Source organism: Vicugna pacos, chromosome 12, assembly GCF_048564905.1.
Source record: "Vicugna pacos chromosome 12, VicPac4, whole genome shotgun sequence".
In the NCBI taxonomy this organism is placed as follows: domain Eukaryota; kingdom Metazoa; phylum Chordata; class Mammalia; order Artiodactyla; family Camelidae; genus Vicugna; species Vicugna pacos.
The window spans coordinates 56529935-56555299 of record NC_132998.1 but is presented as its reverse complement, the minus strand read 5'-3'; the positions used below and the strand labels follow the sequence as shown (position 1 = coordinate 56555299).

Here is a 25365-nt window from a genome sequence, read left to right as displayed (position 1 = left end):
ATGGCATGGAAGAGACAGATGGCTGCGCTACCCCATTCAGCCCATCACCTATGACTCATGGAGTGCCTGCCCTGTGCCTTTCTACTCTGTGCCTTTATGCAAGTCCCGTCGCCTCTCTGTGCCTCAGTTTCTTCCTCAAATGGGGATGGAAAGACCTACCTCATCTAATATATTAGGATTATTTGGCAAATAGAATCAGGTAATCTATGTAAACTGCTCAAAAAGACATGAAAACCTGTACCGGTGTTGTTACTATTATTGTTGTTGTTGCTGTTATTTATACATCTTAACAGAACATTAATAAATAACGGAAGCCCTCTCCCCAGCAGCCACAGTGACTGGCACATAGTAGGTATTTAATTGATGTTTGATGCGTTGGAATACAGTCCAAGTACTGGTCCGGACTTTTCATGCCTTGGGGAGCAGCGCCACCGTGTGGCCGGAACTCAGAACACACAGACCTTCTGGTCAACAGGGATCAGGCTGGGAGGCGGCTGCTGGGAAACCACGGAGGTTTTAAGACAAATGGAAGGAAAAGTCAGTCTCACATCACAGAACAAGGAGAAGTTTCTTCACCCCACGGAGGTGCTATAGGCTCAGAGTATAAACAGGGACAACGAGGGTCTGAAGCAACACTGGGTTATTTCTCTATGAAGGGGTCGTCGGGAGACCCATATGCCCAAGGAGTGGCCCAGGCACGTTTTCAGGGGGACTGGCCTGGCCTTGTGAGCGACACGTCCGTACTTCAGCTAAGAAGACTTGAACTTGGCTCTGCCACTCATAAGCGGTGTGACCTTGAGCAGACTGCTGTCCTCTCTGGGCTCCAACTTTCTCACCTGTGCAGTGAGGTCACAATCCCTGGTCACCTCAAAGAGTCGCTCGGAAGGTCAGATGGGATAGCAGAGTTCATAAATGGTAAAACGCTGTGCAAACATGGCAGGTGATTATTACTATTTCCAATAATACTAGCAACTGGCTTTTATTGAACTTCTCACGTGCTAAACCCTTTACCATATAATCTCATTTAATTCCCATGAAACTCTATAAAATAGGTGCTTTTAAGAATCCCACTTTTGGGGGGAGGGTATAGCTCAGTGGTAAAGCGCATGCTTAGCATGCACGAGGTCCTGGGTTCAATCCCCAGCACCTCTGGTTTTTTTTAATCCCATTTTGCATATGGGGACGCTGAGGTTTAGAGCAGTTTCAAATTTTGCCAAAAGATACACTCAACTAGTAAGGAGGAAAGCCAAGATTTGAACTCTGGATGGTGGGTCCCCCAAATCGAGATAGTCATCCACAATTCTGTATTGTCTCAAGAGCTCCAGGCGCTGGACAGGGATTTCTAGGTAGCCCCTGAGGTGCAGAGGTAGGTGTCTTGAAGAAAATAAAGGAATTATTGATATTTCTCCTCTTTTTCCCAGGAAATCCCGCTTCCTTCCCATCACTATCTCAGTATCCCCTTAAACTCTGGAGCCTGCTGGAAGTGGAGAGTTGTTGGGTTCAACACCCAGGGCCCTGCTCACAGCCAAGGTCAGAGAATTCCAAAACATCCCCTTCCTAGGTCCACGCTTGGAAAAAGGCCATGCATGATTCCACAAGGAGCTGGCAAAGGCAGATGGGGGACTGGTCCCTTTCAAGGTCTCTGTCGAACAGATGGTGGCAAATCTGTCAGGAGAAGGTGGCTATTTTGCAACAATCATAATGGCCCTCACATGTTGAAAGCCCTCTTGAGCTTATGAGTGTCTCCTTATCTGTCTTCTCATTGTTTGGCCCTCAGAGCATGCTTCTGAGGTCAGAATCCTTAGCCCTTTTTAGAGATGAAGACACTGAGGTTCAAGGAGATGAAATAACTTATCCAAGGTCACGCTGCAAGTAAGTGGAGAGACAGGACTCAAGTTCAAGATTCCAGAGTACAAATCCCCCTGACTCCCAAGGCCCACAACTATTTCTGGTTGACAGTCCTGGTTCCAGCCCTTGTTGTGTTGTCACTTGGCTGTGTGACCTCAGGGCGGCCTCTTAGCCTTGGCTGCTTTATGTCAGAGAGCCCTGTCTTCCGTTCATGTCCTTGAGCCATAAAGACATAAAGGGTGTTCAGCAGAATCTGCAGGTTTTATAGAGAAGCAGCTGTGGCTCTGCCTCCCTTGGGAAGCTTTTCCTGCCTGCCCAAGGCTGAGTTATTATCCTTCATCGGGCTCTCACAGCATTACATTGGAGTTCATCTGCAAAATCCCAGAGGGCCAGGCAGCAAACACACATGAACACGAAGTAGGTCAAGTGTAATGCAATAGGGAGTAGTGGGGACTGTGGCAAAGTGGAGAGCCCCTGGTCTGGGGCCAACCCCTATCCGGGCCAACTTCTCATCCTGCAGAAAAGCCAACCCAGTGTTGCTCAATCTAGGAGGAGCCAAGGTTCTGGCTTTTAATGTGAAATCTGCTTTTTAAATGTGGGTTCAAAATATATTTCATTTAGCACTTCACAGATATTTTAGCCCTTGGATCAGACACATCTACCTTCCCACTAGATTTTGGGCTACTCGAGAGCATGACTGGGTCTCTCTCTGAACTCTGAGTGACCAGCTCAGGGGCTGGATCCTTGAAAGTGACAAGTGATTGCTTTTGAAGTGTTGCAAGATCTTGCCCCAGTCAAATCCCCACAGGTTTCTGATGACCGTGCTACTCCAACTGGCATGCATTAAGGGTTTACTGCACGTTAGGCACAGTTTTAAACACTTGACATAATATCTGACCTCTCACTACCTACTGATTATGATTCCATCCATTTTACAGATGACAAGGCCGAGGTTCAGATAGTTGCACAACTTGCCAAAGGTGATGTGGCTAGTGGTAACCTAGGATTCAAATTCCACAGTCTGTCTCTACAAATGTCTTGGGTTGCCATGAGACCCCCTTAAATATCACCTGGAGTCACTTGGCCCCAACAAGGTTCTCCGGGAACCTGCCAGGCATGGTTTGCAGTCTTAAGGACAGTGGGAGCCGGGGCCCGTGGCATACGCAGAACAACACGTGTCTGCACAAAGTGGACTTGAGGTTCAGAGAGGGGCATGTCCCATGACCACGTAGCTAAATCAAGGCAAAATCAGTGTTTGCCTTTGTCCCCAGGACACTAAACCCCAGCTTCCAACAAAAGAAAATGCACAGGGCAGAGAGAAGGAGCCAGGAGAAGCTTGGTCCTTACTCGTCATTGAAACAGTCAAGCACTCTCTAAACTAGCTAAATGGTTCCGAAGGAAATAGGAGTTTATTTTGTCTCCTGTCGCCAAGGCTGCAGATCCTGATATATCTCAGGCCACAGCAGAGAAGTGGATGGCTCAGCACTTGGAGAGATGCCCGCACAAGACAGGATGTGGGATGGTGATTCAACAGGTACCTCTCTATTCTGAGAACTGATCCTGTGATGGGTGAGTGTACATCCAGCTGAGATTAAAAAATAAATTTGAATGCCAACCATCAGAACCTACAGCAAGCTTTCCTTTCTTCCGGGGGGACTTGAAGCATCCTTCGGGGCTTTAATCCTTCCAGGTTTTCTATTTTTAAATTTTTGCTGGGGCGACAAGGCTCTTAGGAGGCTGGGGTGGGCTGTTGATTCAAAGGCTTCCCTTCCTCCCGAACCACCCTTCTACAGGATGATAAAATGCTGCGATTCCACAAAGCCTGCCTGGGACACTACTGCTCCCGTCCTCAGTCTTCCTTGTCTGTAAAGTGGGGGTGGGGCTCTCTGCATCACTGAGATAGAAAAGTTTGGTTCAAGTCCATGATTCCTTATCTGAAACCCTTGGGGCTTGATAAGCTTGATAACTTAGAATTCTTTGAATTTCAGAGAGGTTTTTGGGTAGGTCTACTGTATATTATGCAACATATCCAGCCCTGGAGCAGGACTCTGTAAACTCTTTAATACACAGTATGAACTCTTTAATATTTCTATATAGCAAAATGTATAAATATTCACACCAAATAGGATAAAAGATTATACACAACCTCCCATCCAATTCATGTAGGTTTGCCATCAAATGCTTGCCCCAAACTCACAAGAAAGCTTTTGGTTTTCGGAGCTTTTCTGGACCTTGGAATTGTGTATGAGTGTCAGCTTTCTCCAGGCACATCTGGGTTTCCATTCCAACTGCACCTTTACCGGCTGGCTGACCTCGGGCAAGACATTCCTCCTGACCACACCTCATCTATAGAATGGGTGGTAACCCCTGTGGTGGTTCCTAGAAGGCACACAAGTTTGCTGCACTGCAAGGGGGCTTGGTCACACTGACAGGTCCCCAAAGGAGACCCTAGTGAATCCATCGCAGTTTGGGGTAAGTCTGCACACAAGGGCTTGTGACGCTGACGCATAACCAGATGATCCATCTATTAATAGACAGCACAGGAAATACAGCCACCAGCAGGACCCGGTGCTTCCATTGGCCTGACCAGCGCATACTCCCCTGCAGTGAAAGCTCTGTGAGGATTCAGTCTTGATGGGAGGGAGTCAGAACAAGGGACAATGTTATTTTGAAGACGCATTCATCAACAGAGGCAGCTTCAGGAGATATCTCTGCCCAGGAAATGGAGGTGTCGCTCCAGCCAGTGCAGCCCTGGACAGTGCCAGCTCTGGCTCCGGGACTCTCCCCTTCTACGCCTCCATTCCCTCTGATCAGTTTCCCTTGATAAACCACGACCACACTCCAGGCCTCCTCCCAGCCAGACCTGCTCAGAAACTTCAGCATTTGATGTGTCCCAAACTCTTTGGTCACAGGTGTGCAGACAACCAACTGGTGACTCTTAGAAAAGGCCAGTTGACATCTGTGGCAGATTTTCTGCTCCTACGATGGTCAAAACAGCATCTCCCACTCCACCTGCTCTTCTAGAAACTTGCGCCTTGACTCAGGCTTGTAACTCACTGGTAACCAAGGGAACGGGGGAAACTGATGCTACGTAACCTCTGAGGCTAGAATAGAAGGCCATGCAGCGCCCAGCTCATTAGTCAGAATACCTGGTCCAGAAGTCTTCAGCCCCCACGTAAGTGGACTGACTGTCCTGAGGTCACCATGTTGCGAGGAAGCCCAAACTCTCCACGTGGACCTGCCACGCAGAGAGACTCAGAGGCTAAATGGAGGCAGAAGGAAAGAGAATCGTCTAGCCAGCCCCCAGCTACTCCAGCTCTACCCACATCTAACTACAATGGCCTGGGAGACCTCAAGCCAGAACGACCCAGACAAGCCTTCCCCAAATTCCTGAGCCACAGAAACCAAGAAAGAGAATAAGAGGACTGCTGTTGTCTTAAGCTACCAAATTTTGGAGAGCAATAGATAAACCAGGACGGAGAGCAAGTTTATTTCCTTCCTGCCTGGGGTGACCATCCTTCCCAGGATCAGCCCTAGTTGACACCTTTTTTCTGGTGTCTCTCACGATAGTGACCCCATTCTCTCCCCCAGAGTGCCCCAATATGGTCACCCAAATTTGGCCAAATTCTCAGAGCACACGGCAGATGCTACCAACCACCCTTCACCTCACAGTCAAGAATCATCAAAATACATGAGATGCCACACCCAGGGAAAGCATGTGAGAAACTGATGCTGTTCTCCTGTCCCTTCCCCTTCTCCCACTTCTGCCCCATCTGGATGCTCAGTAATCCTGCCGGGAGATGGCTTAAGGACCAGGCCATCACAACCTCTAGAGTGCCTTCCTCCCAAAACGTACGACCTCAGTGAAAACAGGACATCTGCTATGCAAACTTCAAGCTTCAAGACAAACCCAGGGCTCCCTGTTCCACCAGATTGCTGTCACTAAGCCCTTCTCATGGGGAAATTCTGGAGCAGCCGCTGAAATTCAAGACAGGAAGGGTCTCGGTAAATCAGAGAAAGCAGAGGCAAGAGACAGAGGATGGGGGTAGGAGGAAGAAAACCCAAACCTCAGGAAAGGCCTCCACCACGCTGGAAGGGAGTGGGAGCTTTTGAGGACACCAAACTGCTCTCAGGGAAAGACATACATGGATCAAAGAAGGACTCACGTAGTCATTAATGACCGTTGCTACAGGTGTTAGGAAGGGGGCCTGGTGTGGGCAGGATGAAAGTTGTCCCCTAGGAAGTAACATTTGACCAAGAGCTGAAAACTAGTCAAAGAACAGAGGCACCTTGCAAGCAGAGATGACAGCTTGATGGGAGGCCCTCAGGATCTTCCCAGGGATGGGAAAATCCAGGTACCAGGAAGTATGTGACCAATCAGCTCAAAGGATCTGCCCAAGCCAGCAGCTCCGAAGTGGTCCATGTGCCTTGGCAGAGAGCAGTCTCTGAGAGGACGGGGTGCCGGAGTGGACCAGAGAGGGCAAAGGAAGCAGAATTTGTTCATGTGAAGGGGAGGCGTGCAGGATGGTTTAAGAAGTGCCCCTCAAAGGGAAGGGTGGAAACCAAGCATGAAACAGAGAGGCCCCAGATGAAGGGAGAAGGACTCCAGAATGAGCCATTTTGTTAGAATTCTGACAAAGCAGAAGGCAGGGGGAAGGGGGCTGAGTGATACTTGGGGTGAAACCAAGAAATAGACAAAGGAACTGGAAATGTTTACCAAAAAGAAATCCATACAGGGCAAAGAAGCATCAGCAGAGGAGTGAGCTCCCCCATACCAGGCATATCCAAGCAGAGGTGACAGCGAGCAGCCAGGCAGGTGACAAGGAGATGCCCGTCTGGGGTGAAGGCTGAACCAGATGACTAAGAGGACCCCTTAGAGTCGCTTCATTTAGCAAGAATGAAGAGTTAGTCATTAAATTGTCCAAAGACAGTGAATGTGACACTCCAAACTGGAAAGACGCTGTGACGTCTCCTTTTGAGAAAAGGGCACCTGTCCTTAAACCTACACTTTTCTGGCAAGAATATTTTTTCTTTGATAGCCTCTAAAAGCAGTATCTGAAGGTCCTGGGATCCTTAAGTATTTCCTGGGCACACTGCGCCAGGCACTGCGCTGGGTCATGAGGTTTCCTCCAGAGCAAGGTGGCCACACGCTGAAGGGACCCAGAGTCTAGAGGAGGAGAGGTGGGGGATGCTGGTAACAGAACCAGACATGCAGTAAGTGCAGCAATGGAGGGCTGTGCCCAGTGCTGCGGACACAAGGAGGGGAGGACCTGTCCTCAGAGGTCACCCATGCATCCAACAAACATTTTCCAAGCACCACCTATGAGGTCACTCTAGGTGCTGGAGAAACAACAGTGAATAAGACATGTAAGATCCCACCTCTTGTGAAGCTCACATTCTACTGAGGAGACAGTAAATAAGTAAATAAACACGATGATTTTAATAGAGATAAATGTTAGTCATTCAGTAAAATACTAATGGGATACGCAGAAGAGGCAGGAGCCTGCTGAGTGTGAAACCCAGGCTTGACTGTACACTGTTCAACACATGGCAATTCTCAGCGCCTCCACATCTCCATCTGTAAAATGGGGAGAAGTGTGGGCTCTGCCTCACAGGGCTGTGGTCAAAATTAAATGAGTTCATGTAAGTTCTGGGACTAGTACCAGGCACATGGCGAGTGAATGAGGACAGAGCCAGGCTACTCAGAGGGACAGTTTGTTGAGGACACAGGCCCACGGATAGGCGTGCTGTATTCCTAGTACCAGAGAACAGCAGGTGACAAGGTCTCAGGGCAAGAAGGACCTGAGTGCCCAGAAACAGGAAGCTGCCATTTGGAAACATGTAGGTCACAGAAAGAGACTCACAGACATAGAAAACAAACTTATGGTTATCAGAGGGGAAAGAGGGTGGGAAGGGATAAATTGGGAGTTCGAGGTTTGCAGATACTGACTACTATATATAAAATAGATGAACAACAACTTTATACTGATAACACAGGGAACTATATTCAGTATCTTGTAGTAACCTATAAGGAAAAAGAATATGAAAAGGAATATAGGTATGTATATGTATGACTGATACATTATGCTGTACACCAAAAATTGACACATTGTAAACTGCTATACTTTAATTTTTTAAATTAAATTAAAATTAAAATTAAAAAGAAACAAACAGGCCATGGAAGAGAGTATGGGATTTTATCCTCAGGATAAAGGTAAACTACTAAAGGATTTTAAAGAGGGGAGGGAGAAGGGGAGGGCGGTCATGCTCCAATTGAGTGTAAAGGAGGGGCATTTCAGCTGCATGTGGAGCCTGGACAGCGAGATAGGCAGAAAGAGACAGCAAGGGTGTCCGTTGGGAGAAGAATAGAGGGAAGATCTCCCACACAAGCCCAGGGACCAATTATTGAGAATGAGACAGACACTCCAAATCCTTCTCCATCTGGGGTGGGCAGGGATGTCAGGCCCAAAATATGGAAAAGATGATTAAACTCTGACACAAGAGAGAGACTGCAGCAGATGGCCTGTGGGCCCGCAGGAAAAAAACAAAAGAAGAAGAAGAAATTTTAAAAAGACATGTCCAAGCAATTCAACAAAAGTACATCTCCCCTTATATTTTAGCACATATTACAACTTACTATTTTTTTATTGACATACAGTTGATTTACAATACTGTGTTAATTTCAAGTGTGTGTCGGTTTCAGGTGTACAGCATAGTGATTCAGTTATACATATATATTCTTTTTCATATTCTCTTTCATTATAGGTTATTACAAGCTATTGAATATAGTTCCCTGTGCTGTACAGTAGGACCAAGTTATTTATCTATTTTGTATACAGTGGTTTGTATCTGCTAATTCCAAACTAACTTATCTCTCCCCACTGCTTTCCCCTTTGGATTCATAAGTTTGTTTTCCATGTCTGTGAGTCTTTCTGTTTTGTAAATAAGTTTATTTGTGTCATTTTTTCAGATTTCACATATAAGTGATATATGATATGTGTTTTTCTCTGTCTGACTTACTTCACTTAGTATGATAATCTAGTTCCATCCATGTTGCTGCAAATGGCATTAGTTCATTCTTTTTTTTTAATTGAAGTATAGTCAGGTTACAATGTTATGTCCATTTCTAGTGTGCAGCATAATGTTTCAGTCATCTATATATATATACATATATTCCTTTTCATATTCTTTTTCATTATAGGTTACAACAAGATATTGAATATAATTCCCTGTGCTATACAGTAGAAACTTGTTCATCTATTTTATATATAGGAGCTAGTATCTGCAAACCTCAATCTCCCAATTTATCCCTTCCCATTCTTTCCCCACTGGTAAGCACAAGTTTGTTTTCTATGTCTGTGAGTCTGTTTCTGTTTTGTAAATAAGTTCATTTGTGTCTTTTTTAGAGTCCATGTATAAGTGATATCATATGGTATTTTTCTTTTTCTTTCTGGCTTATTTCACTTAGAATGATGATCTCCAGGTCCATCCATGTTGCTGCAAATGACATTATTTCATTCTTTTTTATGGCTGAGTAGTATTCCATTGTATACATATACCCCATCTTCTTTATCCAGTCATCTGTCGATGGACATTTAGGTTGCTTCATGTCTTGGCTATTGTAAATAGTGCTGCTATGAACATTGGGGTGCATGTATCTTTTCAAATTGGAGTTTTCTCCAGATATATGCCCAGGAGTGGGATTGCTGAATCATATGGTAACTCTATTTTTAGTTTTTTAAGGAATCTCCATACTGTTTTCCATAATGGCTGCACCAAATTACATTCCCATGGACAGTATGGAAGGGTCCCTTATTTTCCCACACCCTCTCCAGCATTTCTCGTTTGTGGACTTTTTAACAATGGGCATTCTGACTTGTAGTTTTGATCTGCATTTCTCTGATAAGTAGTGATACTGAGCATCTTTTCATGTGTCTATTAGTCATCTGTATGTCTTCACTGGAGATATGACCTACTATTGATATTAAGTACCCTAACATTAACTGAGTATTCATTTATGTTCCCCAGGGTAATGTGCTAAATTCATTTTCTCATTTAATTCTCACAAAACTCCTATCCATTCATTCAACAAATATGTATTACCAGGCACTGTTCTAGGTAAGACAGCAAAGCCTCTAACTCGTGGAGTTGACATTCTAGAGACAGAGACAGCACCTAAACGAGGAAACAAAAATATTTCAGAGCATGATGAGAACTATGAGGAAACGAAACAGAATAAGAGGGATGCAGGGGGGAGCAGCTATTTCAGGAATGGTGGTCTAGTTTAGGAGGTAACCCTTAAGCAGACACATGGATGACAAGACTAGGCCAGTGATGGGTAAATCTGGGGAATAGTGTGCCATGCAGAAGAAAGAGCAAGTACAGAGGCCCTGCTGTGATGAAAATGACTGACGTTGGTATATTTGAGGCAAAAAAAGAAGAGTGTGATAGCTAGATCAGAGTGAGTATAAAATGGCAGGATCCAAAGATAAAAGGTAGCCAGGGACCAGACAGGACACAGGAAGAGATCTGTATTTCACTCCAAGTACATAATAGGAAGCTGTTAGAAGGTTGCGAACAGACTGTTTTGACCACCATGCAAAGAAGGAACCCTAGAGGGACGAGAGTGGACACCGGGAGTCCAAGGATGCAACTGAGATGGTGGGGAGAAGTGATAGCACTCAAGATGTATTTTTAAGTAGAATAAAGACGGGGAGGGTATAGTGCAGTGGTAGAGTGCATGCAGGAGGTCCTGGGTTCAATTCCCAGTACTTCCATTAAAGAAAAATAAAAATAAGTAAAAATAAAGTAGAATAAAGAGGATTTAGTGAAGGATTGAATGTGGCGGAAAAGGGAACGGGAACTACCAATGATGACTATAAGATATTGCCATGGGCACCATTCACTGGGTACCAGTAGCAAAAATTAGGAAAACTGGAAGCTGAGCAGGTTGGGAGAGAATTTATGGAAACAGATGCTGCTATTAATAGTTTCATATTATATTACAGATGAATAAGGTTTAGAGAGATGGAATAACTTGCCCAAGTTCACCCAACTGGGAAGTGGGATTCCTAAGTACTTTCACATACGTTTATTTTTACCCATACAGAATTCTTTTATTATTACCTCCTATTTACAGGTAAGGAAACTGAGGCCCAGAGATATGAAGGCTACACAGCTAGTAAGTGGCAGAGCCAAGAATAGATATCAGATCTAACAGCAGATAAATTTTCCAATAAAAGAGACACGCTGGGAGACATAAAGAAGCCTGGGAGGCCTGGTGGAAAAGGATCTGACGTTTAAATAAAAATGGGGCGCTCAGATTCTTTCAGAGTTTTTAAATTCCCCTGTAACACTCTAGCACAAACTCCGTAGGCTGGGGGTTTCAAAAAGGACAGCACCACTGCCTTTGCAGGAAAGTGGTCCCTAAACCGCCACTTCCGCTAATTAAAATGCACGTTCCTGGGCTCCGGCTTACGCAGGCTTGAATAACAATCTGTGGAAGTGAGACCCGGGAATCTGCATTTTTCTTGTCAGCGATCCAGAAATCTCTGTCAAACAATAAAATTTGAAAACTGTTTAAGTATGGTTTGAACCCTGGCAGCCATCCCTTACACTAGGAGTCTAAACTACACAGGTCACTTTGCACCTCCGGACTTCAGTTTCGGAAACCGTGAAAGAACGCGCAGTAAGGACAAAGCCTGCTTGAGGCACTCCACCTCCCCCTAGTGGTGAGACTCAACCTACACGATCGTTTAAAAAAGGCAGGAGCCTCAGGTCATTGTGGGATACAGAGGGGCCGAAGTGGCCCGCGAGGCACTGTGGGACACAGAGGGGCTGTCAGCCACTCTCCGCCTCCAGCTCCGATTGCACGGCCGCCACGTTTCAAGAAACCTAAATGCCCTCTCTGAGCGTCGCCTGATGCTCCATAACGTAACTATAAACATCCTCTGGAGTCTTGCAGCCTCGCAGGCTAACAAAGACAGCCCCTAAAAAACAACAGTGACGAATTTCCGGGCGTGCCTTCGCTTTACGACTCGAGCGTTCGGTCGCCGAACCGGAAGGAAGCTGGAGAGCAGTTTACGACAGCGCCGGTCGTGTTTACGGCGCCGGTCGCTGCGCGCGCATCTTTCCTCTTTTCCCGGTTTCTCGGAGTGCAGGCCGTGGCGCGGTTCCCGGCCCGGACTATCTCTCGCCATCGGGGCCGGCTACGGCCGTTGCAGGTGAGCGGCGTGTTCCGTAGCGTTCCGCGAACCTCTGGGGCTGGCTTGTCCTGGGCCTGGCCTTCGGGCGCGTACCGGAAGAGACCGCCGTACGCCCCCTCCTGCCGCCGCGGTCCCTCCGCTGGGCGGGGCAGTAATCTGCCTTCGGGGCCCGGGTCCTACCCCGTGCGGGTTCCGGTACAGCAGTGTGGCTGAGATTCCCTGGCCCTGGACTCCGCTTAGCGCCCACAGGCTGGGCAAATGTGATCATGTCACTTAACCCAGCTGAGGCTTAGGGTCTTTAAAGTGGTCCACGGCTCCTTGAGTTTCTACGAGTGAGATACTGGGGGTGCCGGGATGAGCGGTGTCCGTCCCTGCTCGGCGGAGTTCACGATCCAGATGTTTCCTTTCCTTTTCTGTGAAATGGAAGACTGGGATGGAGTAGATTGATCTCTGATCTGAAACTCTCAACGCCCCCCAGGAATTGTTGGTGTATGATCTGCAGTAGCCACGATAATGTAGATAGTACCATGGCCTGCCAGCCACAAGGCTCCTGAGACTGCCCCCGTAGCCAGTACAGCTGTCACTCCGTTTTAACTGAAAGTTTCTCCAACTGGTTCAATTCTGCTCACTCTTATTTTACATTGAAACCAGGTGACTTCCTCCCCCGCCCCCTCGCCCCCATCGTCGTCCCCGTCCATCCCGAAAAATGTATGTCAAGCCTTGGGCCTGTTTCCCTCCATCTCTGACAGAACAAGTAGATTTTTGTAAGTGTGTTTTGAGATGTCTTACCATGTTGTCACATATGGTCTGAAATCCCAGATCTTTTCAGGCTGCTGTCCAGCTATAAAATAATAGGAAGAGTGTTGGGTTTCGGGGAGACAACCCTGGAAATCAAATCTATTTTTAAATGATGGACAGATCAACTGCTTGATTTGGCTGAACTACACATTTTTATCTCGAAAATCGGGGTGAGGAGGTGTTAGTTGTGTTGCATCTGACACGTTGTAGAAGCTTGATAAGTGTTTAACGTGAATTGCTTTGAGACCACCAGCCCTTCCCTCAGGCCTCTTCTTGTGTTGTAACTTAAGTTCAAGTTGGAGGATGGAGCTCCCAGATTTATTCCCTGTTGCTGTCACCCAAGTGTCATCTCTGTAGGAAGTCTTAGTCTCCTTACCATGGAGCAATGAAAAGAGTTTACTAAATTTAGTACCCTGTACTCTTTGATTGCTCTCCAGACTCCAACAGTATTTGTGTCATGAAGTTTCCCCTGGGAACTCAACTGCTGAGCATTTTCAGAGGATTACCCTGGATGATAAATGCATACATTTTTCATAGGAACTGTCAGGTGAACATCTGTCTGCAGCCCCTGGTTTTTACTCTCCCGAGAGGAGCCCTAACGGTGGACTCTGGAACCAGTTTACCTGGATTCAAATCTTTCATGCGTTGGTGTTGCGACTTTGGGCAATGTCTTGATTTCTCTTTGTTTCAGTATTCTTACCTGGAGAGTGGGGATAATACTGGCCCTACCTCAGGATTGTTGGGAGGAGTTAATTTATGCATGGGAAGCACTGAGAACATGCCTGGTACTCCTAACATTTATGAACATTGGCTGCATGGCCCCCTTTTATGACCTAAGGTTTCTGGTGGTCTCCTCAGCCTTCTGGTGGGCCTTTTGCTTGACTCTGTCCAGTTGCTCTGCATGAGGATTTGCATTGATGACAAAAAAGTGGAAGGATGACAGGAAAGTGAATTTCAGGATATACTCACGGAGTCTTTTTTTTTCTCAGCACTGTGTGTAAATGTATTTGCAAGACTGAGTGTTAATCGTGTGGCGTTTTACAATGGAAGCATTTCCACATATGTTAACTACTACAGCTTTCACAGTGAGCCTCTGATAGAAGCAAAACCAGTATCCTATTTATTTTACAGATGAAGAGAGGTTTAGGGAAGTAAAATATTGTACGCCTTGGTGAAGGTGTTTATGAGAACTAGAACATGGTTATTACACTTGGAAAAAAGTTACTACATTTCATCAAATCTGAGACACCGCTGAATTTAAGCAGCACAATTATTTCATATAATACTAAGAAAAAAATTGCCAATTAAGATATGACACCCCATCAAGCATAAGGTGCAAACTCATTTCAAAGATACGACAGTGGGAAAAAAAATCAATGAAACATGATAAATCAGTTTGGTTAGCAGTCTTCTGAGTTTAAATAGTCACAATATTGTTTACAAGAAAACATTAAGCTGGGAGTAGCTCAACAGTTGATGGTTCCATTTTGTGTGTTGCTTTTTAAATTTTATAATTTGTGTCTTAGCTTATCCTCAAATGGAAGCCTTTTTTTTTTTTTAACCTTCAGGCTTTTCTTCGTGGAGCTACTTATATTATTTGTATTTTTTTAAGGTTTTAGAAGATGGCAAAGTTTATGACACCCGTGATCCAGGACAACCCTTCGGGCTGGGGTCCCTGTGCAGTTCCTGAGCAGTTTCGGGATATGCCCTACCAGCCATTCAGCAAAGGAGATCGGCTAGGAAAGGTACTTGCTTGTCCACGGGGGTCTGAGTCTTTTAAGCTGTGGCTGCTGCTCTGAGTTCATTTCAGTTTTATTCTCTCAAAAGCATAAGGGTTACAAGCTCTGGGTACTTCCAATGGTCGTAGAAGAGCTGAGCTCTTACAGAGCCATCCAGAGCCAGTGCTCCTGGTTCTTCTTCACACTGTGTCCTTACTTTGGAGGAGGGGTGGGTTCTGGGTCAGCAGAAACTTGCCTGGTTGACCTATGCTCCCTTCCCTGTCTTTCCTCATTGTTCTTACTAGGTTGCAGACTGGACAGGTGCCACGTACCAAGATAAGAGGTACACAAGTAAGTATTCTCCCCCTGACTGCTTGGATCAGGGCCTTGGGGGATTGTTACTTCCAGTAACTTCCCCCTGAAATCATTCTAGAATTGGAACAAAACGCTGATAATTCATAGTTTTTAGGGGCATATTCTGGACTCTAGAAACTATCCACATATTTTTGGAAGTAGCCTCAAAGTTGGATTGTCATTAAAGAGGTTTGACCTATTATAGTGGGATTTTTTCCCCCAACTTTTGGGAAGCCATGGCCCCTTTTACAAGTCTGTTGAACACATTCCCATTTTGCATTTCATGATTTGGGACTGCTTGTATCTGTGAGGCCAGTCAATGGATCCCAGTTTTAAAACTCCTGGTTTAAGATCCTGGAACAGGAGATTGGATTTTACCTCTGTGCCAGCTGAGACAGTTGGAGGTGGGCCCCATGGAGTACCAAGTTAAGACCGGCTGAGTCTGAGGTTAGCAGGAAGGTAAAATGTAGCCCATTAGACATGTCTGCCTTGGGCGCCAGATGGTGACAGTGATGATGCTTATACTGTGTACTTGCCTCTCCTGAGAGTACATTTTAACTCATATTTTTGTAGAATAAGGCAGAGTTGAATGGACTTGTCTTGAGCTCCTCAGACTCTGTCTTAGAAAGTTCATTGGACCAGAGCTTTTCAAACTTTTGAATATGCATATGAATCATCTGGGGATCTTATTAAAGTGCTGATTCTGCCTCAGTGGGCTGGGGTGAGGCTGTGAGTCTGTACGTCTGAGATGCTCCCAGCCAATGAGGTGGGTCCTGAGACCACACTTTATAAATAATGAGGCTTTAGACCACTATGTGTTTGTAAAGTCTGTGGGTGAGGTTGTTACACACTGTCCCTTTTGCCTCCAGATAAGTACTCCTCTCAGTTTGGAGGTGGAAGTCAGTATGCTTACTTCCATGAGGAAGATGAAACTAGTTTCCAGCTGGTGGATACGGTGCGCACACAGAAGACCGCCTACCAGCGGAATCGGATGCGATTTGCACAGGTAGGCCAAGAGCCAGCAGTCTATCTAGGGGCTGTCCGCTGCTGCTAAAAATGCTACTTGTGTGAGTACTGATGAGAGGAAAGCGTGTTACCGTGGGTCTTATAGTGAATCCCAAGTAGCTGTTCAGTGACAAATTATGCCAGAGTAAATGGGTACTGGGTCTGGGGATGAGTTTAATAGTTTAGATTTCTGTTGACCAGGACATCTGTGCTAAGAATGGATGTTTGTGCTGGATGAAAAGGTGCGTCTTGGTCTATTGCCTCACTTAATTGCTGTGTGCAAGATTTATTAAGTAGATGGTCCAGTTGGGCTGTACCTTATTACATAAAGAGGCAAACTGAATAGCTCTAATAAGAGCCAGTAAACCTACTTCAATAAAAAATGTGTGTGTGAATATAAGTCTAAGCTAATTCCAAGTACAAACATAACCTCATTTTACTGCGCTTCACAGATACTGCATTGTTTACAAATTGAAGGTTTGTGGCAACCCTGCTTCGAGCAAGTCTTTTGGTGCTGTTTTTCCAACAGCGTTTGCTCACTTCATGTTCCTGTGTCACATTTTAGTAATTCTCAGCAATATCTCAAACTTCTCATTATTGTTGTGTTTGTGATGGTGAGCTATGGTCAGTGATCTTTGATGTTACTCCTACAACTCACTGAAGGCTCAGATGATGGTTAACATTTTTTAGCAATAAAGTATCTTTTAATTAAGGTTGTACATTGGTTGTTTTAGACATGATGGTATTGCACACTTAACGGACTACAGTATAGTATAAACTACATGTATAGCGTAACTTATATGCCCAAGATATTTGTGTGACCTGCTGCATTGCAACATTCACTTTATTGCAGTGGTCTGGAACCAAACCCAAAATACCTCTGAGGTATGCCTCTACTTACTCACCTAAAACCCCCAGATGTTGATTCTATAAAAGCACAGCGTAAAATGTGCACCTTGGCTTTTGCATCCTAAACTTGTGGTAATGACCTCCCACTAGGCACTGCCAATTGTAAGTCAGATCTCCAGGATTTTAACATGAATGCTTTTTCCTAATTCCCAGCGGAACCTCCGCAGAGACAAAGATCGACGGAACATGGTGCAATTCAACCTGCAGACCCTGCCTAAGAGCGCCAAGCAGAAGGAGAGGTGAGGTGCCCATCCTTCTGGAACAAGTTATCCTTCCAGGACTGACTGCACCCTGATATCACTAGGCCAAAGCAGGAGAAGAGTCATCTTCCCCACCATTGCAAAAAAACAGAAAGCCTTCTTAGAGCCAGTTAAGCCACTGATTCTGCCCTGGTGTCGTTCTCCAAGGGCCATTCGTGGCAGAGAGCATGAGCAGGAAACTACTTGCAATGGGCATGTGCACTGAGGGGAAACAGAGGCAGATAGGAAGAGATTCTGGAGCTTGCCTAGGCTCAGGTCTGCTGTGGCACAACTCCAGGGGGGCCATTCACACTGGGTCTTGTGAGCCCCTGGAGCTGCGCAGGAGAGCAGACCTGGCCGGGTTCTATATGTAGAACAAGGTATAGCTGGTCAGTGATCAGGTAAAACCATGTGCTTTTCCTGTCTTTCCAGAGAACGCATACGATTGCAGAAAAAGTTCCAGAAACAATTTGGAGTGAGGCAGAAGTGGGACCAAAAATCACAGGTAGTATATGCATACCGGAATTCTGTCCAGGAATTTCATTTAATTTGTTGGGTTTTATAACAGCTTTTTGAGGTGTCATTCACATGCTACACAATTCACTCATTTAAAGTGTACAGTCCAGTTTTAGTGTATTCACAGAGCGCTGTAGCCGTTACTGCAGTCAACTTCGGAACGTGCTCATCGCTCTAAAAAGAAGCCCCGTTCCCTGTACCCGTCAGTCCCTATTCTCCCCAGCATTAGGCTACCCGTCATCTGTTTTCTGTCTGTGGATTTGCCTGCCTGGACATTTCATACAGATGGAATGATAACAGTTGGTCTTTGTGACTGGCTCCTTTCACTGAGCATCGTGTTTTCAAGGTTCATCCATGTTGGAGCGTGCGTCAGCACTTCATTCCTTTCATTGCCAAATTCCATTGTATGGATATACCACATTTTGTTTATCCATTCACTGCTGACGGACATCGGGGTGGCTTTTACTTTTTGCTATTGTAAATGATGCTGCTCTGAATGTTCCTGTACAACTGTGTGTGTGGACACTGTGAGAGGAGAAGACCTCTGTAAAAGTGAAGCTACAGTTGTGGAAGTTACATTTTGCTGGGGGTGATTGCTGTAGCAGTAAGAATAAATAGCTAATACCCTAGGAGCGATATAAAGGACCTGTTACAGCTCCTCCATAAAACAGAAATACAAAAGAGTTGATGTTTCCGGGATGACTTCATTACCAAGGAATAGAATTCCCATTTGTTTCTGAACCTTTGTCCCCTTCAGTCCTCTTCTAGACTGTGAGCTCCTAAGAGTCAGGGACTCTGTTAGAAAAGAGCCAGCATGCAGTAAATGTTCAGGATATATTTAGCGAATATAACTCTTCATGCTGTTAACCTGCCTTTTGCTTATGGTTTGCACTGGCTGTAATTTCTTCCCTCCGATGGTTTTCTCTGACAGAAACCCCGAGACTCTTCAGTGGAGGTCCGCAGTGACTGGGAGGTGAAAGAGGAGATGGATTTTCCTCAGTTAATGAAGATGCGCTACCTGGAAGTGTCAGAGCCACAGGACATGTAGGTGGCGGCCTTTACTCGCTCCGCCGCGCTCCTGTCTGTGTGTATGGACCAGCGGGTGATGACTGTTTCCTAAGCCCTAGTGTTTCCAAAAAGGATTTGAAGCCCCTTAACTCAAAAGGTCTTGCCCAGTCTTAACAGATGCATTTTAAAACATCAGTGTGAAGTGGGGAAAAGCAGAAAGAAGTTTACTGATATTAAACTTCAGCTCTCAACTTCCTGGCATTGTGAGCAAAAGAAAAATTAAGTTAAGTTGTAGAACTCTTTGGCAGAAAGAAAAAGGGAAGAAAGCAGAAAGAAATTTGCTGATATTAAACTCCAAATTTCTTTCTGCTTCCTGAAATTCTGAGCAAAAGAGAAAGCTAAGTTCTGTAGCTCTTTGGGCAGAAAGAGAAAGTCAGCAGTTCTTGAAGAAAGGCAGAGCTCTTCCTGACACTTCAGAGAGCTCCTTACCTCAAAGGGCCCGTGGGTGGAAGTAACTTAGGGGGAGCTAAAGCCCCACACTGGACTCGGTGCCCCTGCTGGGGGCCTGTAACTGCTCCTCTCCCTGTCTTGGCCTCAGTCTCCCAGTCTTTAAAACGGGGAGCTTTAGCCAAATTGGTTGTGTTCTGTGGAGCCGCGTCAGGAGCCAAGGGGACAGGGACCTGAGCAAGCAGTGGGAGTCGAGTCAGAGGCTGCTTTCATCTCTCTCAACCTTTGGGAAAGACTCGGATTCCATGATTTAGCAGAAAAGGAGTAGGGGTCTTGCCCCTCACGTGCGTGACTTGCCTGCTCTCCCCTCAGCGAGTGCTGCGGGGCCCTGGAGTACTACGACAAAGCCTTCGATCGCATCACCACGAGGAGCGAGAAGCCGCTGCGGAGCATCAAGCGCATCTTCCACACCGTCACCACCACAGACGACCCCGTCATCCGGAAGGTGGGCGCCCCCCACCCCTCGTCCGCCCGCTGCGGGTGCTGCCGGCCTCCACGGCTGAGGCCGCAGAGAGAGAAGGGGGCGCAGGGATGTACGTGAGTCGGCTGGGCCTCGGAAGCCCCTGTAGATAAGACTCTTCTAAATCGACTTAGGATTAGATGAAAATGAAGGCACTGTCACCGGCCAGACTGGAAGTGTTGGTATTGAGTGAAGCTGTCCCAGATCCCAGCTCCGCCATGCTTCCCAGCTTCACCTCTGGGGCCTTAGTTTTCTCATCTGTAAATTGGGGTAAATGTGCTTAAGGCCTCGCAGTGAGGATGATAGTGTTGTGCAGTGCTCTCCTGGGGTGTAGCGGGCTCTCGGTGAGCTGCGCTTCCCCGGATCCTGGGCTCGCTAGCTTGCTTGCTGCAGCCGTACTCAGACAACCAGACGGCTCCTTACAGGGGTGTCCTCCCGCCTGTAAATGGGCCTCACAGCTTTCTCTTGTCTTCTTTGCAGCTGGCAAAAACTCAGGGGAATGTGTTTGCCACGGATGCCATTCTGGCCACACTGATGAGCTGCACCCGCTCCGTGTATTCCTGGGACATTGTCGTCCAGAGAGTCGGGTCCAAGCTCTTCTTTGACAAGAGGGACAACTCTGACTTTGGTAAGAAGCTTGTCTGGGAACAACACATGCGCTGAGTGTTCTTGTTGGTCCAGAATAATTCCCTGAGGTAGAGGATAGGTGGAAGATGGTGTGTCCTCATGGGCATTGACAGCCCTGTCAGAATCCCCAGCCTCCTCAAAGACACGAGAAGGGACTGTCACTGCAGACCTTGTCAGGGCATCAGCATCTTGAGTCCTCACAGCGCCCCAACACCATGCTTCTGGTTGTTACTCATTTCAATAGCATTTTCCTGCCTTCTGCCATCTTTCCATACCACCTTTAGTTCTTAATGTTTTTCTTTAAATGATGCCTTTTTTTCATCCATGTATTTAGAAAGAAGAAATGCATATGCATGTCTTATCCCATACACACATGTGTGTGCACAGACACTGAGCGAAAACCAGTCACTCAAAAATAAGAGTGAAGCCAAACAACGTGATTACATTCCTTGCCTTTGTTAAAAAGCTAATAAAATCATTCTCTTGAAGAATCCAAAAAGAGCAAAAAGGGATAGCGTTCTTCCAACGTGATTGCAACTGAATTTAATCTTAGTATCTAAAGTTACCCAGGAGCGCTCCCTGCTCCCTCCCCAGTGTGTCCCGCGCTCGGGAGACCCCCACTAGCAGCTGGCGGTTCTTTGGAGGAAAGGCCTGTGTGGTTTGGATCGCCACGTCTCCCCAAGGGGCCGTGCACGTCCTCGGTGACCCTCTGTTTCCTGGGTGGGTGACTGTGCCACCGCTTTTGCAGACCTCCTGACGGTGAGCGAGACGGCCAACGAGCCCCCTCAGGACGAAGGTAACTCCTTCAACTCGCCCCGCAACCTGGCCATGGAAGCGACCTACATCAACCACAACTTCTCCCAGCAGTGCCTGAGGATGGTGAGCGCCGCGGCGCCCAGGCGCGTGTTGTGTTTTGTTAACTGCAGCTTCTGTTTATTGAGCCTCTGCTGCGTCGTCAGCTCTGGTGGGGGGCTGGGGGGCAGGACAGATGGGGTCCCTGCCTGTCACAGGAGATCCAAGCTTGGGCTCTGAGGTCATACTGCCTGACTCTGAACCCGAGGTCCACCACTGTTCAGCTTGCCGTGTCCAGCATGTTTCTTCTCTGTAAAATTAGAAAACTAGTACTACTGGTCTCACACGGCTACACTGTGATGGTTTCTTCAGTTATTTGACAGATACACTGTTGTGTCCAATACAGATACACTGTTCAGGAGCTGGGGATACATCAGCCAGCCAAGCACAGTTCTTGCCCTTAGGAAGCTTCACTGTAACAGAAGAGGAAAGACAATAAGCCCTAAATGCACGTGTGCGGTGACAAATGGCCGCATGCTGTGGAGAAAACCAGAACAGGAAGGGCGTGGTTAAGTGAGGTAGATAAAGCGCGAGGTCGACAAACGGAAGCACAGGCTAAACGCTCGCTGTGACACTGGTTGTGATTCACGGGTGCCTGCCTGTGCTGGGAAAGGGTAAATGGGCGCACAGTGAGCTTGGAGCCCCCTCAGAGGCACCAGGGATGCGGCCAGGGCTGTGACTAAGCAGAGCTGCGGGGCCTGGCTGACCGCCTTGGCGGTGACTTGGTGCTGTCTCGTGACACCTTGGCATTTTTGCAGGGGAAGGAGAGGTACAACTTCCCCAACCCAAACCCGTTTGTGGAGGACGACATGGACAAGAGTGAGATCGCCTCTGTTGCGTACCGGTAGGTCACGTCTCTGGTGCCCCGCCCCTTGTGGGTGGTGTGTCTGACATCCAGGATCTCGGGTGACCAGGGGTTCCTCCTTTACTGCAGCTACCGCAGGTGGAAGCTTGGAGACGACATCGACCTCATCGTCCGCTGTGAGCACGACGGCGTCATGACCGGAGCCAACGGCGAGGTGTCCTTTATCAACATCAAGACGCTCAACGAGTGGGACTCCAGGGTGAGCGCGCCTCCGGCGCCCGCCGCGGGCACTGCATCATGGGCTAGCACTCAGAACCAGCGTGGAATCTTTCCCCTCTCGATTCTTGGAGAGCTACCAAGATTTTTTTTCTTTTGTCTTCTGGGTTTTTCCCCCACTTAGGTCCTCACTGAGAAAGGGATTGTGTGTGAGGGTAACTGCCTTCTCCTAGTGCTTTCAGTCTCTGTTCCATCCCGCCCTGCCACCGGCTCCCGTTCTCTGCAGGCGTGACTGTGGTCTCTCCTTAGGATCTGGGCGGGCAGCTTTCCTGGAAGCCAGGCAGCTCTTCCTGACCTGTTCTTTCACTGCAGCCACTCCTGCGTCTTCAACCTGCTGATGCCCTTTTTCCAACTCCTTTCCTTACTGAACTCAGAGGTTCTCAGATTAGCTCAGATTTGGCTCTTCAGGAAGCATCTTGAAAGAAATGTGCGTTCTTCATTTTTCCTCCACCTTCTGTTCTCTCTCAGGCTGGTGCGCCATGATGGTTGGGCTGTTTTCCTTTCTGAAACTGCGCAGGCCTGAATTTGAAATGGCTGGCAGTGCTCCTGGGTGCTGCTGTGTAGAAGAAAGGGTGCCCAGTGGGAAGGGCAGCTCGACGCCGAGGCTGTGTTGAACGAGGGCCCGGTGAGACGGAGCACAGGGGCCATTGTGCTAGGCCCTCAGAGAGCCGATGTCTGACCCGCGTGGTTAGGGGAGGCCCCCCTGGTGGTCTCCCTGTCTTAAGGGACCGTAATTCCATCTACAGAATCATTTTTGATGTGAGGTAGCATGATTGTGGGTATTTCATCATAGTCACAGGTTCCATCTGGACTCCAGGATGGTAGATTCCACAAGAGCAAGGGTCACTGGGGGGCATCTTAGAATTCTGCCAACTCCAAGCCTCCTTGAACTCTAAAAATAATTCCCAAAATCTACTGTGACTCCCATTCCATTGTTGTTTGGTTTTGTTCGTTTGCTAAACCACCTTGTCCTTCCGATGTCCATGTTTGTCATTACCTCTGCCTTGTCCGTTCATCAACTTTTTCTCTCCCGCTCTTTGAGGCTCAGAGCCTCCAACATCTCTGACTCCCCCTCCTTTGCACTCATTTTGCTGTCAGGCGCAGCCTATCTTCTCGCTCAGTTCTGGGTCCCACAGACATCAGGACCCTACTTGTTCTGCCTGTTATTTTGCATTTGTCACTTAACTGACCTCCCCAACTCTTTCCTCCCTCCCTTCGTGAAGTACAGATTTGAGGAAAGGCTCTTAAAATGCCAGAGCAAAGTCACAAGGCTGCTGCCAGATAGCTTTCCTTTTTGAAGGAAACACAGAGACATCTGCCACAATACTACTCCTTAGTGGCTTGGACCTAACTTCCTAATAAGAGGAACCCTGGTATTTCTTTTAGGCTAGGGTTGCAGTGAACCAGGTGCCCTTCAACTAGTCACTTCACTCTGAGTCCGAGTTCCCACATCTGTAGAAGAGGTGGTTGGAGAAGACGGTCTCTGGGGTCCCCTGCTTTGTCCATATGTGTGCACATGCCCGGCGCCTGACTCTGCCCTCCTCTCCCCTGCGGGGCCTCCACCCCACCCAGGCTAAGCCCGCCCGTCTTTCCCTCCGTGCCTCTTGGGTCACCCCACCTCCAGCTTCTGCCAGTGTTCTCCACGGGTGAGCTTCTGACTTCCTGTGTGAAACCCTTCCTCTCCACACCCACGGGGTAAATACTCGCCTCCACCATTTGTACGGCACTTGTTTTTAACTCTTGTGGGCGTGTGTGCACCCTGGTCCCGGTGAGCTCTCTTGAGGAAAGCAGTTGCAGTTCATTGAGTGCCTGCCACAGGGCAGGCAGTGCCAGGGTAGGGGACACCGAGTCTCCGCCTCTTAAACCATAAGTCACACCCTTGATCTGCCTGCGGGCTCGCCCCGCCCCAGCCAAGCCCACGAGGGAGTGTCTTCTCTGCCAGAGGGGGCGGCAGGCCCCAGGCAGTACGGGGCGCCTTCACTTCCATAACCGCCTTCACTTCCATAACCGGGGCCTTCCCTCCACAGCACTGCAACGGCGTGGACTGGCGTCAGAAGCTGGATTCTCAGCGGGGGGCCGTCATTGCCACCGAGCTGAAGAATAACAGCTACAAGTTGGCCCGGTGGACCTGCTGTGCTTTGCTGGCCGGCTCCGAGTACCTCAAGCTTGGGTGAGACTCCTGGCCGGGACCTGGGAGCCGATCTTGAAAGGAGGGGTCTGCGGGTCGGGAGAGGAGGGCTTGCCCTTTCCCCTTTCCCCTGGGACGCGCATCAGGCCACATGTCACCGTTTCACTGATACTCGGCCCGGGGCCTTGCTGTGTCTCTGGGCCGGCCTGCCCCCACCGTAATACCCCTTTCCCCCCGATAGTTACGTGTCCCGGTACCACGTGAAAGACTCCTCACGCCACGTCATCCTGGGCACCCAGCAGTTCAAGCCCAACGAGTTTGCCAGCCAGATCAACCTGAGCGTGGAGAATGCCTGGGGCATCCTGCGCTGCGTCATCGACATCTGCATGAAGCTGGAGGAGGGCAAGTACCTCATCCTCAAGGACCCCAACAAGCAGGTCATCCGCGTCTATAGCCTGCCCGACGGCACCTTCAGCTCGGACGAGGACAACGAGGAGGAGGAGGAGGAGGAAGAGGAAGAAGAAGGTTTGTAGTAAGCCTCGCTCCAGGGTCTGGAGTGAGCGGTGGGCTGGCTGGGGACAGAGCTCTGTAGCCCAGTCCTCCAACCTCGATATAAAGCTGCTTGAGAATTCCGTGGGACATCACTAGCATTCAGTCTGGCTCCACGAGCTGCTTCAGGAGCCTTTAGGTCGCATGCAGGGGTTGAGGAGAGTGGTCCTGTAGAGGCCGGGGTGCGGAAGGAGCGCTGGGGTCCCCGATGTTAGCCAGTGTCTGAGGGAGGAGAGTGCTCCAGGTTAGTTACGCGGCCTGAGAGCTTTCCCTTGCCTGCTTCACCAGTTGGTGGCCAAAGGAAATGCCTGTTAGTCCTACAAGGACCTGTAAGGTTTAACTTCTGAGGGGAGGTGTTGAAAATCATAAGCAATTCACCAGTTCCACCAGTTTGACATGGCTTTTGTATCTTTCAGAGGAAGAAACTTAAGCCAGATGGTGATACGGAGCTGGAGTTTGCATAGCGAGGCCTTGGATGCTTAGTGGAACGTTTGTCTGATTCTCACTCTCTGAAGCTGACAGTTGGAATAAAGCATCGGTCTGTTTAGTCTCTTACCTTCA

General features: G+C 47.8%; 1 protein-coding gene across 1 annotated transcript; it reads left to right on the top strand.

Moving 5' to 3' along the window:
* The first annotated feature begins 11610 nt into the window (after nucleotides 1–11610).
* EIF3D (eukaryotic translation initiation factor 3 subunit D) lies at nucleotides 11611–25365 on the top strand. The gene is made up of 15 exons (XM_006207041.3): nucleotides 11611–12071; nucleotides 14464–14596; nucleotides 14875–14920; nucleotides 15793–15929; nucleotides 16991–17076; nucleotides 17509–17581; nucleotides 18524–18636; nucleotides 19420–19552; nucleotides 20048–20195; nucleotides 20943–21073; nucleotides 21805–21890; nucleotides 21981–22110; nucleotides 24155–24297; nucleotides 24497–24780; nucleotides 25221–25365. The coding sequence occupies exons 2-15, from the start codon at nucleotides 14474–14476 to the stop codon at nucleotides 25232–25234; spliced, it is 1647 nt and encodes a 548-aa protein (XP_006207103.1). The 5' UTR covers nucleotides 11611–12071; nucleotides 14464–14473; the 3' UTR covers nucleotides 25235–25365.

Coding starts and splice junctions, on each gene's coding strand:
- EIF3D (XM_006207041.3), top strand. CDS start 14,474: ATGGCAAAGTTTATGACACCCGTGATCCAGGACAACCCTTCGGGCTGG. Junction 21,891..21,980: donor ATCGCCTCTGTTGCGTACCG/GTAGGTCACGTC, acceptor CCTTTACTGCAG/CTACCGCAGGTGGAAGCTTG. Junction 22,111..24,154: donor TCAACGAGTGGGACTCCAGG/GTGAGCGCGCCT, acceptor TTCCCTCCACAG/CACTGCAACGGCGTGGACTG.